The following is a 15,957-nucleotide window of genomic DNA, read 5'->3' as shown; positions in this document are numbered from 1 at the left end:
AGTTCCCTGTTAACTATTCTGCTAATAGTTTTAGTAACTATCCATCATTTTTGTCCAAGTTAATTATTTCAATAAGGACAACACCAATAGTATCCATCTCGATGAATGGTGACAGAAAAACTCTAAAATCTCAAGCTTTTAAGCCAGAAGTTTGCTTTCAGCTGTGCTTTGTGTCTGTCATGGTCTGTCCTGGTCTGCTTTGGGTCTGCCATAAGCCCTCACTGCAGGGCTCATGCTGATAACAGCTAGCAGCACCCTGACACTTTCTGGGTACCTGTGGCAGAGACTCACAGAGCCCTGACCAGAACCAGTCTCCTGGTGCCATCTAAGCCCAAAAAGACCAGGCAGTGCCAAGTCCTGGGTCCCTGGAAGGAAAGAGAACCAGACATCAAAAATAGCACAAGTTACCTCCACAGAGTCTAGAACTTAAGTAGCTTCTCAACTGAAGGTCTTGTCAAAGAGAGACGATGGCATATTTCATTACATTCCACATGCTGGTGATTAAAGAAGTAAAAAATCCCCCTCTTTCCAAAATTGGTAGTGACATCTTTCTGCTCCACAGAGTGGATCTGGGGGTCTGTGAGGTAGATGAGCCCTTTTCCGTTTCTTGTCACCCAACCTAAAAGGAAATCGACATGTCTGAGAATTTAGTCCTCTGTGTAAGTTGGTGAGCTGTTTCAGAAAAAAAAATGTATATATCCTAAAGAGACATGTTAAAAACCTGGTTGTTCTGTGATTTTATTAAGTTTTGCTAAGGGATTTGACTTTCATGTTCTAATTACTGATTTAAGAAGGAGAGTTGAATCACTTGTAATCAGGGAAATGCAAATCAAAACTACCATGAGATACCATCTTACACCAGTGAGAATGGCACATATTAAAAAAACTAGCAACAACCAATGTTGGTGAGGGTGTGGAGAAAAAGGAACTCTTCTGCACTGCTGGTGGGAGTGCAAACTGGTCCAACCACTGTGGAAAGCTGTGTGGAGATTTCTGGACCTACTAAACATAGAGCTTCCATATGATCCAGCAATTCCACTCCTAGGTATTTACCCAAAGGACACAGAAACATCAATTCCAAAGAGCACCTGCACCCCTATGTTTATAGCAGCACTGTTTACAATAGCTAAGCTTTGGAAACAACCCAAATGCCCAAAAATAGATGACTGGGTCAAGAAGATGTGGTACATATATACCATGGAATATTACTCAGCATTCAAAAAAGATAAACACATGCCATTTGCAGCAACATGGATGGTGCTGGAAGGGATCATGCTCAGCGAAATAAGCCAGAAAGAAAAAGAAAAATACCGGATGGTCTCACTCATAGCAGGAATCTAGAAAACTTAAATAAGGGACCAGGAAAATGAATAACTATAAGAAAGTGAAAATCAAAATCAACAAAAAACTATGAACCAGAGACACTCTATGGGGGGTGGGGGGTGGGGAAAGGAAGGCTTGGGGTAAAAATAAGGGGGTTGTAATTGTATGGGGAATATAAAAATAAAATTTAAATTAAAAAAATCATCAAAAAAAGGAGAGTTGAATATTAGGTAATTAAATTTATCAACTAGAACATACACAGATCATCAATTTTCAAAGAATTAGAGAGCAATAGAATATACTTAGTATTATTACTACAATCACAATATTGAATGTTTCTTTCATAATTTAGAGGTTTCCTTAGTACCTTACTCAATAACATAGATAATCATCTGTTCATTTAACAAATATTTACTGAGCCACATGCAGTATAAAATACTGACTTGGGTCCTAAAATACTGAATACGTTCCTAAAATATCTCTGCACTCATTGAGCTAACATTCTTGTGAAGGGGGACAGATTAATAAACCATGTAAGTAGGAGAACTACATAATATGACAGGGATGGTAAGCGCTGTGGAAGAGGGGATAGAAGAACTTACAGGATGGTTTTGGAATCATTACTAGAGATAATTATAACAAATCTCCTATCGTTTAAATGAAGCATAACATATTGGCTAATGATTCTGACAAATAAAATGCCTGATGAACTGAAATAGAATTAAAACATTAATCCTGATTTTAAAAGAAGTCAGAATGAAGTACACACCACTTTCTGTTCATGATATCAATTATAAAACCCAATCTCACACTTGTAATAAAGGCAGTGGCTTGAGAAAGGAAATTATGGAAAGATCTGACACATGAAAATAAAATGCAACGATAACAAAGTTTCATCCCTCAAACTGACTTGAATGGAATAAAAAAGCTCTCTTGGATTCTTTCTAGAAATAATCACAACAGGCTATGAGTCACATCTTCTCGCTGATTATGTGACACCTTAGTTAGTTATAGAAACTTCTGATACTTTTTTTCAGGCATCATTTGCTAAATCAATAAAAGCACTTAATTTCAAATAGTTGAGTAGTTGATGCACTAAACACTCTACTAGATACAGGACTAGTAGAGCTACTCACAAAACCTCACATTGACATAGAAATTATACTGAAAGTGAAAAACCATGTCCCGTTTCACATACCTTGTAAATCGACCACAATATCTTTGTGATTGGAAAACTCATAGGAAAAATGTCCGTAAGCCAAGCCATAGTCAGTGGCTTTGTATTCTGTTTTTACCACTTTTGTGTTATTTGATAACTTCACAAATTCTCCGAGTATGTAAGGTTCCACACTGATACATCCCTTTATTGTACTGCCTTCCAAAATCTGAAAATAGACGGGGGAGGTGGTAGAACAGAAGGTCAGTCTGTAGACAGTGCAGTGAGGCAGATGTTTGAACTGAGACTATGTCACTTAGGACTTTGTGATTTCTATAGATTTTAGTTCCCTCATTCATAAAGTGAGTATTATAGCAGTTGCCTCATAGGACTGTTCAAAGAATTCGATGAGAAAATCCTTATAAGGTGTGTAACACTGTATGCGGCATATAATAGAACCTAAAATTATTATTTTGTTAAAATATTGACACGAAGATTAGGCCTTAATGGGTGAGGGGGAGCTGGCTAGGGATATGGACATATCAGGTACCTGGACTCTGGTAATATAGGAGCTGTCTTGTATTGTTTCAAAGGTTAGAGTTAATGTTGGTGAAATGTCTGGCTTCATGCTAGACATAAAGAAGGTGCAAAATGGATGACAGCTATTCTAAGTAATAAAATATGGGTGTAAAAATATCTCCAGCCAAAGTTTAAAAAAATCCACTTAGGTGTGCATTAGCTTTGAATTCAACATATTTGGTGAAGTAACCTAGTCTAAGCCACTGAAGAACAAAGTGTGTGTGTGTGTGTGTGTGTGAAGGATTGCCTTTATATATATACTTTTTAAAAGATTTATTTATTTATGTATACAAGAACTGGGGTACAGGCCAGAGGTGCAGAGGGTGAGAGGATTCACCAGAGACGGAGTGGGGAGCAGAACAGGCGTATTGACTGAAATACACTGCTGAAGGGAGCAGCAGGTGAGACAGGAGAGGTCTGCCGCACCATGTAGGTAGCTCCCTAGTTAGGGATCGAATTTGTGCTGCAAGTAACTGCAGATTGCTTCACAATGCTAATGCTTAACCCTCTGTACCACCAGGGAGGCCCCAGGATTGCCTTTATATATTTAACCAAATTTCTTAGTGAAGAGAGATGGGTCACAGTGCTCCCAGAAGACAGGGTTGTAACCCATAGGTAGTAAGAGGAGAAAGACAGATTTGGACCAAATGTAAAAACTTCCTAACAATTAGAATTATTTGAAGGTGAAAAAGGTGACAATTAGTTTGTTCTCATTAAAGGTGTTTAAGCAATGGTTTAGTGATTATCTGGCTGCAAGGGTGGGGGCCAACAGGATTGATGCATCATATTAAGGGGATAATTTTCATTAGGCATGAACTTTAGGGTTCTCTCTCTCTGAATGTACATAGAGAATCCAAAAGAGAAGTATACAAAAGATGCTAACTTAATATGTTGGGCCAGATACCAGGATCAATAGATATTCATAGGTGACTTTGAAGATCTAAATCACACCTTCTTCAGCTATCGAAATAGAGAAGCAGATTGAGGAATCTGGTAACTGAGTTTATTGGGGTTTATCAGAATGATGATAGATGGAGGGGATTTGGCCACAGAAATCTAACCAAATACATATTTACAAGCTTGTTCAATCAAACCCTTGCTTTCTTCAATCTTACCAGCAAGATGGTGGATGGGATGTAGAAAATCTGTGTCGGAATCTTTTGTTCATAAAGTCTCTTGTTAAATTCTGTCACATAGTACTGTGCGGTCATCTGGCGCTCCACATCGGCAAAGTGGTGCAAGAGTCCCTTCTGCTCCTTGTATTCTTTCCCAACATATCTACACATGGAGGAAAACCACACAAATACATGCAAAGCTATTCTTACAATGGAGAAAGAGAGAGATCAAAAGATATTCAAAAGTACTCAAAAGATATTTTCTTCTTGGCCTTTGATAGCGAATATTAATTACCTGATGAATCAAGTATTTCATGGGGGGCCTCCCTGGTGGTGCAGGGGTTAAAGACAAAGTGCTATCATCAAGCTATCAGCATGAGTTTGATCCCTGGCCAGGGAGCTACCCACATGGTGCAGCAGACCTCTCCTGTCTCACCTGCTGCTCCCCTCAGCAGTGTATTGCATTGGATCTGCCTATTCTGCTCCCCACTCTGTCTCTGGTGATTCCTGTCACCCTCCTGCACCTCTGGCCTGTACCCCAATTCTTGTACACATAAATAAATAAATTAAAAACAACAACAACAAATATTTCAGGGGCCACCTGAGCAATGGAACTCAATTTATTGAGCTGACTGTGACAATTAATTTTGTGTCTTCCTGATTGGTCATGGGTAGCCCAGATACTGGGTCAAACATTATTCTTGTGGTGTGCGTATGTTTTTGGATAAAATGAACATGTTAATCAACATTGAGAAAAGCAAATGGGCTCTTATGATGTTGGTGGGTTCCATCTAATCAGTTGAAGGGCTGAATAGAGCAAACAGGCTGACCCTCCCCCCCGAAAAGTGAGAGAATTACTCATGCCTGACTTGGAGTTGAACTGAAATACGGGGTTCTTTCTGGAGCTCCGGCTTACTGACTGCGATTAATTTCATTGACAAATGAACCAATTCCAGATAATAAATCTCTGCTTGTATGATTACTATCCTATTTGTTCTGTTTTTCTGGAGAACACTATACATCCTGAACCAGGGTGATATTCATTATAAAGAAAAAGTGTCCACTTAAAGTAGTAGTTCACCAGATGTGTGTGTTAAGGGTTCAGTATTCACTTGTATCCCTGGATATGCTGTATCCTTGGCTTGAACCTCAGAGGATTTTCATGCCATTTTTTTCAGTCTCGTCCATATACTTAAAATTAGAGCTTTTATTTTTAGTGAGAATATTCATTAAGGCCCTCTGACTGGTCATATTTTTCTTATCTGTTAAATGGGGAGAGACTAATGCTTCCACAATGAGTTTGAAACCAACATCCAGTTACATGACTGATATAATATGGTCTTCAATCAATGGTAACTGCTATTAATGAATGAGAAGGGAAAATAGTGGAAATAGTAAAATGTACATTCTGTTTACATTTTTCAGCTCTTTCAAACCATACCTCCCCAGAATTTCTTCCTGATGAAGATGATGAACCCAAAAAGCATTTCTTTGTCTGCCTTTCTTCTTCACATTCAGGTAGTCCCCCAAATATACAATAGTTTCCTGGGCTGTCCACAACTCAGATTTCTTGGAATATTTTAACATAAGAGCATCTGGAAAAAAGGATGAGGTGAAAGTGAATGTTACTGTCAAGAGAGAATATTACAATTCATGAATAAAGTAGACGTAACATAAGTCTTAATCCATCTCATCTAAAATCTTTTCCTTCTTCATATATATTCTTAAATTTGAGCCTCTTCTATGATACTGCTAAAAAGTCAGTGAAACACAACAAAAAGTAAAGCTTTACAAATATAATGAAGAATACCCTCTGGCTCACAAAATCATTTAGGAAAGTAGTGAAAAATAAACAGCCTTTTAAACAGCAAAAACCCACACACCATCTTTGAAAATCTGTTATATCGAGCCCATATATTACAGGCTACTACTTATAACAGGTTGCACAGACAGAAATAAATTAATTTATCCTGAGAGGTTCCTGCCAACACCTATATTACATATTTTAGTGCATCCTAAAAGTCTCTTGTTTTAAATTGAACAAATGCAAGAATTACTTGAGAAAATATAGTGACTTCATAAAGATGCGAATTCAACTGAAAAAGGGAAAGATAAGAGGGGAAATTTCAGGGCTGTGTCCAGCTTAAAGAAGGGAAGAAAAATGAAGGCAGAAAGCATTTCTTTGAGGTCATGAAAATATGAAAGAAAGATTAATCCACAGGCCTGTGGTGATGACTGGAGGCTGGCAGGGATGGTGGCCGGAGCTGGGGCTCCACTGAAGAAGCTGGGCATGGAAATGGAAGATGGGCTACTTGCACCCACTGTAGGATGGGCAGTGAGTTGCGGGAAGATGAAAGGAGACCGTCAATTTCTTCAACTTTGGGTCTTGCTTCCTCCACCATCGCTTGTTGTCCATAAATTTCCACAAAGAATTAACAGTAACCCAGAAATGTGATTCTGAAACCACAGAATCTCACAGTCAGTAGAGAAGCTCTCTTAGCAGAGATTGTTGCTTCTTTTGGTAGTAAATTGGTCTGTGTTCTAATCAGGCTTCAAGGCAGCAGGCAAAACAGGCCCTATACAAAATCACTGGGAAACTCTTCACAAGTACGGAAGCCTGCATGCACACCCCAGACCCCTAGACTGGAAACTCTGGGGGCGAGGCATTGGAAATTTTACAAAGCCCCCCCAGGTAGTGGTAGCATCGAGAGCTACTACTTTAGTTCACAGTCAACAACAGCAAGCCATGTTTTTCCCCCCTAAATGCACTTAGCAATAGTTGTTTTTTTTTTTAATTCATTCAAATAATTCTTCAGTCTTTTGGAAGGCATTATGAGGTGATGCTCTAACAGAAGCATCTTTTTTTTTTTTTATAGAGGCATGCTTTATTTATTTGTTTGTTTGTTTGTTTTTTGTTTATACATGCACTGGGTACAGTCAGAAGCGCGGGAGGGTGACAGAGTTCACCAGAGCCAGAGCGGGGAGCAGAGCAGGCAGAAGGACCGAAGTACACTGCTGAGGGGAGCAGCGGGCGGCAGGAGAGGTCTGCGCGCCATGTGGGACCCTCCTCCGGTGGCCAGGGAGCAGCCGGGGATCGAACTGGTGCCGTAGAGGCCGCGGGCAGCTTCGCAACCCAGAGCTCAATCACTGCGCCACCTGGGAGGCCCCAGAAGCATCTTCTTATGTCTTCTTCCCAGCTTCTCCACCACTTCTAATCCGTGTTTTAAACGGTTTGTAGGGTGACCCTGCCCAGGGTCCCTGCTCTTAAGCAAGAAGCTGGTTACAACAGAAATGTCACTTGACCAGCAAGAAAGCTCTTAGTGGACAGATGTGAAAGCCTCTGCCAAAGAGAAGGATGATGCCAGTTCAACTAAAGAAATCTGACCCTAGAATCTGATGCAAAAAAAAGGAAATCAACTGGATGATAACGAGAACCAACTAAGAAGACAGACGCTGAGGGGGTATCACATCCAGATTTGCTTTAAGCCCTGATGGATGACTATTTCGGAATCCTCTCAGATACTTGCCTGCCTCATGTGTCCTTACGGCAGCCCCCACCCCCGTGAGGCAGAAGGAGTGAGCCCCGATTTTTTGCAACCAGCCAATGGAGCCCAAGATCACCCTGCAGACTCACAAAGCGAAGTGAGGGGCCTTATCTTAGCTGACCCAGATAGCAGGTTGACCTGAAAGCCCCAAATGTGGGTAGGGGCTTCCTGAGTTGCACCTTCTGGAAAGGTACTTACGGTGTGCCCGGCGGAGCTGAATGGACTTAAAAATACCCGTGTTTTCTAGTCTCTGGAACAGCCACTCATGCTTCACCCCTGCCAGGAGCTTGGCAAAGTCGTCAGGCCGCAGGGTACGCGCCTCGAGGATCTCCTGCCTCACTGTTTTTGGCAGTGAGACAAAACAATAGTTGCTGGAGTTGAGAAGGGACCAGGGGTTGTCCGCCTCAGAAGAACTGCTGGAAAATGCAGATTTCAGGCCCCAGGATGAAGAGGACGAGCTGGAGTTCTGGCCGCAGTTGAACAAGTCTGCAGGCTTGCTGCCCTCCTCTGTGGTAGTGCAATCGTCGTTGACGGCTGGGAAGGAACCGGGGGTTGCAGGCCCCAGGCCCAGTGGTGGCCTAAGAGCCCAGTGAGAGCTGCATGGACCTGAGGAGTGGACATCTGTGGTGTCGAGTGCATGGCCCTCTTCATCCACTGTGGGAGCATCAGGGTCCACACCCGGCTCTTTGGCCAAGATGCTGCTTTCTTTCGAGGCAGGGTTTTGAACAGGCCAACGAGGAAGGACAGAGCCACCTGCTCTCCCGGAACTTTTGCCCAGAGAAGTGTCTGTGACTATTTGAGACTCGAAGGGCACTTCCACAATGCTCTCTGCTGTTTCTCCTTCTGGGTCGACCCAGGAGGGGTGGTCTCTGAACGCGGGGCCTGTGCCTCTTTTATCGATCTTTGAGTCTCTCTTCTCTTCTCCACGCCCATCTGTGGCATCATCGTCGGTTTCTGGAAACTCATCAATTAACTCAAAGGTTTCTTCCTGGAGTGGCGGACATGTGGCCACATGCTTGGGCCACATGGAATCAGGAGACCGAAAGGCAGAACCACACCTGGGTCTGGGATGAGCAAGAGTCTTTCTGGATCCCCTAACTCTCGCTTCCTGCTTGCCTTCTGGAGCTGCAGCTACCGGCCCTGCACCAGAGGCTACAGAAGTGTCTGCTGTGTTATGAGGAGGAGTGTGGACACCCCTGGGCATGTGTGAATGTAGCGGGCCCTGAGAAGATGTGGTGTCAACATCCTTGCACATCTGGAGAGACAGCCCCTGCAGGTCTGAACACAAGGACGGAGGGGATCTACTCTTCCCGTCACCCTGCAGCTCCTCAGAGGGCGCCGTGGAACACTGGTTGTCCAAGAGATGCTCCCCAGGGCTAGACTCTTCCCGGACTGACTGGCCCTCCAGGTGCCCACTCACTTCCTCCCAGCTGGTCGAAGAACTGAGCCCAGACAACCTGTTCCAGGAACCAGAGCTCTGGCTGTCACTCAGAGGTGTGCCCAGAACGGCACCCCCACCATCACCGCGGTCCGAGGACCCTGCGTCCACCTCTGCAGCTTGATCTGAGGACACTCGGAGAGCCTGGGAATGGGTCCGGCTTCTCCTGCCGGCCCTTCCGAGTTCCTCCTGGGCACCCTCGACCCTTTGGGAGGAAGATCCTCCCTCGTCTCTTGGGAGATGTGCTCTGTCTTCGGCTGTACTCACTGTATCTGCGTTTTTTGTTTCCGTTTTTAGAGCGGTGATACAGACACCCGCTTTTGAAGCTTTCTGTTTATTTCTGTTGTTTCCACAAGTGCTTTCAAATTCTTTGCACACGGCAGTGTGGTGCTGGGAATAGGCTTGGAGGACTTCCTGGAAATCCGCTCGCCCATGCAAGATGAGTTCATCCAACCGGCACTGGAAACCCTCTGGCACATAAGACTTGTCATCGAGATTCGAGAAGCTCTGGACTTGCAAGTGCTCCTTCACCCTGCCCACCACAGACATGATCTCCCGCGAGAGGGCTTCCTTCTCCTGACTGTCGGAGAAAGTGCTGAAGGCGTACAGCTTCTCCAATGCCTCGCCGCAGAGCCGACTGGCCACCCGCACCGGCTCTGGCTCCCCGAAGAGCTGCCGGTGCACCGTGGCGAGACCGAACGCAGCTTTGAGGAAGCTGTGAAGCTCCTGCTTTCCAGTAACCAGCTCATCCCGTCTCTTGGTGAGGAGGCCAATCTCAAAGGCCTCTTTGGCTTCACACAGGTAGGAATTTTTCATTCCTGGAGGACAGTCCTTAGAATTACTGTACGACAGCAAGCACGTGCCACGGATGTTCTGCAGAAGGAACGAAAAGCAAAGTCAGGCACTGAAATGGAACTGGCTGTGAGCCAGGCAGGACTTCTCATTGCAAACGAGTCACTGTCTATATTGGAGGACAAGAAGCAGGTGGCGAGGATATTCAGAGGAAATCACACCACCAGAGCCGCAGACCCTGGGCTCTTCTTGGCTGATCAGGAGGGACTGGGCCACACACGATGGGGTGATGTGGAGGGAGGAGAAATTAGCTTTAACTCTTTTCTTTCTGTAGCATCAAACTTTTGATTCAAGATGATCAATTTGTTGTTGCTGTTGTTAGTTTTAGCAAACACAGTCTATGTGGGGTTGTGGATATAATAAATCTGTGTGCAAACAAGGCAGCCATACATCAGCACCCTATTCATTTAATAATTGTCAAAAATAATAGAATAATGACTTCCAACCTCTATGGGTATTAGGATGACCTGGGCAGTATTTAAACACTTAAAGGGGCCTCCCTGATGACTCAAGGGGTTAAGTCTCAGTACTACCAAGCTATCGGCAGCCACTGCAGCATGAGTTCGATCCCCCACCAAGGAGGTGACCCACATGGAGCAGCAGACCTCTCCTGTCTCGCCCGCTGCTCCCCTCAGCAGCGTATTTCAGTCAATCCACCTGTTATGCTCCCAACTCTGTCTCTGGTGAATCTGCCCACCCCCATACTTCTGGCCTACACCGCAGTTCTTATATGCATGAATAACTAAAATAAATCTTAAAATAAACATTTAAAGGTATCTGGGGACCAGGCCCATGAATACAGTCACAATTGTGCACAGATGTCGGCAAACCCAACGATAGCCCCTTCCCTCCTACTGGTTCCATGATGGGGGGGGGCGTGGCTGCTCCGTTACCATAGCTGTGAGCACGAAGAGGGGTGTGTAGGGGCTGAAGGCAGCCGCCAGCTTGCAGGCTTCTGCAGCTGACAGCAAATGGTGGTGCAACTCTGTCAGCAGACCCTGTGAACAAAAAGGAGGCCGGTGAGGTGCGGGGAATTGCTGATCCACTAGTGAAGGGCAGACTTTGAAACTCCTTTGCTTTTCTTTCAAGATTCTGAGGCACATCTGCCCTTATTATCGATTCTGAGTGATGCCTGGGAAGAGTGAGCAGGTCAGAAGACGCCAAGGGGCTGACCACCCATGGCCCCAAGACCCAAAAGCCATCCAGCCCACCCCACCCCAGAGAGGGTCTAATGAGCACAAATCAATCCAGACAAACTTCCGTGGAGGACCACATCAATCCTTTGTTTCCGGAAAATGTACGTTTTGCAACCAGATAAACAGATGATTTCCACATTGTTCTTAGCAAAGGGTTCTTTAACTTACAATTTCAATCCAATTAAGATTCATTTTTCCACTCCAGAAGCCTGTACTGAGCAACCCTACCTGCGAGGAGAGCAGTTCATTGTGGGTGCTAATTGCTCAAAGACCTAGTTTATGCTCCTGGTTCTCTCTTATCTGGTTGTATAAGCTGAGGTCACCTAGTTTCTCAGGACCTCAGTTTATTTTTCTTCAAAAGGGAGATGATATATTTTGCTCTACCTACCTCACAGGATTTTACGTGTATCAATATTTACACACACACACACACAGTTTTTGAATTGTAAAGCAACACATAAATATTAGTAATAATTATTATTAAGGATAAGAACTTGGAATAAGTGACTGATAGTCCAGCTTGAACAGACTGTGATTATAGTTTTAAATTTATCACCCCTTCATTTTATCATTGAGATGGCCCAAGTGTGTCAACCAATATTGGGATAATTGGAAAGGAAACAAGTTGGGTTTGAAACCTTTATCCTCAGTTTGATGACATTTGTTCATTCAGTAGCCTTTTTTAGGCCTAACACAGCTATTTATCAAGCATGAGAAAACTACTGAAGCTTAAAATTTGGAAATCTATTTAGGCTATTTACCAGAAATGCATACAAGGAAATACTTCTACATTGCTCATTTTTTGAGCACCCTCTGTATGTCGGTCCTGTGCTGCGTTCTGGGATAATGAAGCCAAGGAGGACACCATGGGATTGTTCTAAACTTGCTCACTTCACTCTCAGTGAAGTCCAGGATAGACAAAGCTTGATAGATCTGCCACCTAGAATAACATTGACAGCTTGGTAGGGGAGCCAATTTGTACCATGGTATTACGAGAGATAATTACCATGTTGATTTGTGGATTGTTTTTAAACTTCTCATAATCTTTCCTGCTCATGGAAACAAAGATGTCTGCCAGTATTCCTAGTGACATGGAGATTCCCTGTAAGGAAAGACAGACAAAACATGGATTGGGAATTCACAATCATTGCTGCGATATCATGGCCTAATGGCAAAATTTAGCCCTCTGTGGACCATTGCTTATTATTATCATTGTTAGTATCGTTGTTGTTATTGTGACACTGAGGATACTTTAAAACTAGATGCCCCAGGGCTCACAGACCATCACATCTGAGACACGGACCTCATGAAACACAGCAACTTAGTTGGCCCTGCTGGACAGCCAACAAACACTGCATTGCCACACTGGTAGGCCTGAAGGGTCAGCCCAGCAAGAGTGGCCACAGTTCATCCTACCCATGTTGTAAAAGGAAGACAGGCAGCCCTGCTGTTGACACAGCTCTGGGAAATGTGATAACTTGATGCTTCAGTCAAGGAGGAGAATATCCCCACACATTTACAGAGAATAAGAAAATGATGCTACATAAACAATTCACTGAAGCCTTTGCCCACTCAACTCAAGGAAAATGATTTTACATATAAGTAAGTTGGTCATTTCAATTTCACTATGGAATCAGGGAACGGCTAAGTATATAATAAAAAGGACAAGAGGTTCAGTAGAAATAAGCATAAAAGCAGATGGTTACAAATAACTATAGGAACACTAAATATCTTCCAGGAGTCTATGAGTGAGGCCAGGGCAATATGCAGAAAGAGTTAAGCAAATGCTCCTGGTTTTATGCTCATATTAAAATATGAGCATAAAAATCAAGCCAAGCCTTCCCTGGTGGCGAAGCCGGTTGAGCGCAGTGCTGTGAAGCTGTCCGCAGCCTCTGCAGCACGGGTAAGATTCCCAGCTGGCCAGGGAGATACCCATATGGGGCGGCAGACCTCTCCTGTCTCGCCCGCTGCTCCCCTCAGCAGTGTACTTCGGTCCTTCTGCCTGTTCTGCAACCTGCTCTGTCTCTGGTGAATTCTCTCACCATCCTGTGCCTCTTGTATAAATAAAAAAAAAAATCTTTAAAAAATAAATAAAAATAAAAATCAGGCCAATAAAATTGATAAATGGTGAACTGAACTTGTGCTATTGTAGAAAAGTATCCAAAGACAAAGATAGGAAAAGAGAAAGACAGCACTAGAGAAGCATACAACCTTTTTATCTGGCAGAGGAAGGGTTAAATATCCGATAATGGAGGCCCAGATTAACTCTGCTGCTTCATACCACATCCCTAGGGGAAAAAAAAAGGTTGTGGGGAGAATAGGTGACTTGTATCTGCTTTTGGGTTAGAAAATACCTCAGATACATTGAATGCAGTTAGGGAAGCTTAGGGCTGGGCTAGACAGGCAGCACTTGCTGGCTTAATACAGATAATGTTCCCTGTCCCAGGGAGACGGTCAGAACCCTTCTCTATGACATGTAACACATACTAATATAGAAATAACGAACTCCATTATTGAAACAAGAACAGAAATTAGCAGCCTCTGTTCATTTTCAAATACTTTAGTTTGCACGGTTTTATACTCATTGCTGGAAAAACTTGTGAGCATCCTGGGGGGATGAGGGTGGATTTATAATGAGGTGTCACTGCGTGGCAGCTGACTCAACAGAGTCTGAAACTAAGCAATACTGAGAACCGTAAAGCAACAGCCCCAATGCACAACTACAAATTTCTGCAACAAAACTCAAGAGAACAATACTTGTTTCATTAATGTTCCTAAAACTCCTGCATGAGGAAATTAATGGACAATGTTAAGCAGCTATAACATGAAAATTCTCAGTACATCTGGTAGACAGACTGTGAAAACCAGCCTGGTGGAGTAGGTGCCGGCGGCCATACCCAGCTTTTGCAGGATTTGCCCTCGGATCTGTATACACACCGACTGCACCAGGATCTTGTCACTTTCATTTCTGTACAACCAGGTACCTAGAATAAAAGGAGGGGGCAAGGAAAGCATGTTTGGCCTTGTATGACTGCAGAAATAGTCTGGGGCCTCCCTGGTGGCTCAAGGGGTTAAGACACAGCACTATAAAGCTATCCTCAGCCACTGCAGCACGAGTTTGATCCCTGGCCAGGGAGCTACCCCCATGGCATGGCAGACCTCTCCGGACTCGCCCGCTGCTCCCCTCAGCAGTGGATTTCAATCAGTCTGCCTATTCTGTTTCCCACTCTGTCTCTGGTGAATCCTCTTACCCTCCCGTGCCTCTGACCTGTACCCCAGCTCTTGTATAAATAAATAAAAAAATCTTAAAAAAAAGATTTATTTATTTATGCATATAAGAACTGGGGTACAGGCCCACACCTCAGGCAAGATAGCTGAAAGCTTAAATTATGTGTTACTCAACTACAGGACTAGCTTCCTTTCAAGTATGATTAAAGACTGAAAGAAAATCAATTTGAACATAGTTTTTATTAGATTTCTTATGCAGCAAAATCAACTTTATTTCCCAACAAGCATCTCTGTCTGAACCTTAGAGGGTTTATTCCCAATCATGATTCTTCTAAGGCAGCTGCTGAGCCCTTCTTGAGGCCCATCAAGTCACCTGCATTAATAGTGTTTGCTCTTTAGGTAACACTCTCCAATGAAGCAGGGAAATAGTAGCAACTTCGTGTTTTTGGTTTTTTAACAAGATACCCAGAGAAGTAAGTTCCTTGACCACAACCACTTTCCTCCATCAGTGTTAGAACCCACCCTGGCTAGCTCTGGGAACAGCTGGACTACAGTAACTAAGAGGCTATGTATTCATTTTTTTGACAGGACATTATTTTAATCAGCTATGAAAGATGAGAATTATTGTATGTATTTTTTTCAAGATTGATTTATTTATGCACAGACTGACTAGGGTACAGGCCAGAGGTGCAGGGGGTGCGAGGATTCACCAGGGACTGTGTGGGGAACAGAACAGGCAGACTGACTGAAATACACTGCTGAGGGGAGCAGCAGGAGAGACAGGAGAGGTCTGCTGCGCCATGGGGGTCAGCTCCCTGGTCAGGGATCAAGCTCAGGCCTTACCAGTGACAGCACTGAGACTCCTCAGCCACCAGGGCGGACCCCTCATGAGTTGTTTTTGAACTATAATCCCAGTAGTGTCTGAGGGCAAAGGTGATTGTGAAGACTCGAAATTGCCTTACCTGTGGCTCCACTGTTGCTTATCAGACTGCTCAGGATATACTCTGCTTTTAAAAGTTTTCCTGTAGAGAAGCAACCAAATGCCACACAATTACTTTGGAGAGTGTTCTTTATATACTGCTAGTAATTCGTGACAAATTACAATAAGGGCCATAACCAAAGAGAATTCTATTTTAAAATTAATAGCTACATCGTATATGAATGAGAAAGATGATGGTTTCAGCAGTCGGTCAGGTGGGCCATGGGTCAGATCTCAGTATCTGAGATGGATTAGATTCATAGAGATAGATGAGAGACATACAGAATCCACTCATGACAATAGGACTTGGGAAAGGAACATCAGTCTTTGTAAAACAAGTTGTCTTCTTTTGAGCCCTCTTACACTGCTGGTGGGAATGTAAACTGGTCCAGCCACTATGGAAAGCTCTCTGGAGGACCCTCAAATTACTAAAAATGGAGCTACCACAGGACCCAGCAATTCCACTCCTAAGAATCTATCTGAAGGAAACAAAAACATTAATTTGAAAGGAAACCTGAACTCCTATGTTTACTGCAGCACTGTTTA

The 15,957-nt window shown here is 43.5% G+C and overlaps 1 protein-coding gene across 1 annotated transcript in view; it reads right to left on the bottom strand.

The window, feature by feature from the left end:
• Positions 1-419: 419 nt before the first annotated feature.
• The window catches only part of ALPK1 (alpha kinase 1), a gene marked incomplete at both ends in the record, with an annotated part of 48,066 nt that continues 32,528 nt past the window's right edge, over positions 420-15,957 (bottom strand). Inside the window, 10 exons of the mRNA XM_084251997.1 lie at positions 420-619; positions 2,522-2,708; positions 4,174-4,336; positions 5,615-5,768; positions 7,917-10,029; positions 10,902-11,006; positions 12,211-12,306; positions 13,416-13,492; positions 14,102-14,188; positions 15,395-15,454. Of these exons, the coding sequence (XP_084108123.1) occupies positions 420-619; positions 2,522-2,708; positions 4,174-4,336; positions 5,615-5,768; positions 7,917-10,029; positions 10,902-11,006; positions 12,211-12,306; positions 13,416-13,492; positions 14,102-14,188; positions 15,395-15,454 (3,242 nt within the window). The remainder of the gene's footprint in view (positions 620-2,521; positions 2,709-4,173; positions 4,337-5,614; positions 5,769-7,916; positions 10,030-10,901; positions 11,007-12,210; positions 12,307-13,415; positions 13,493-14,101; positions 14,189-15,394; positions 15,455-15,957) is intronic.

The sequence above is a fragment of the Talpa europaea genome, assembly GCF_964194135.1.
Source record: "Talpa europaea genome assembly, chromosome: 13".
Lineage (NCBI taxonomy): Eukaryota > Metazoa > Chordata > Mammalia > Eulipotyphla > Talpidae > Talpa > Talpa europaea.
This window is presented reverse-complemented; position numbering and strand designations above follow the sequence as displayed.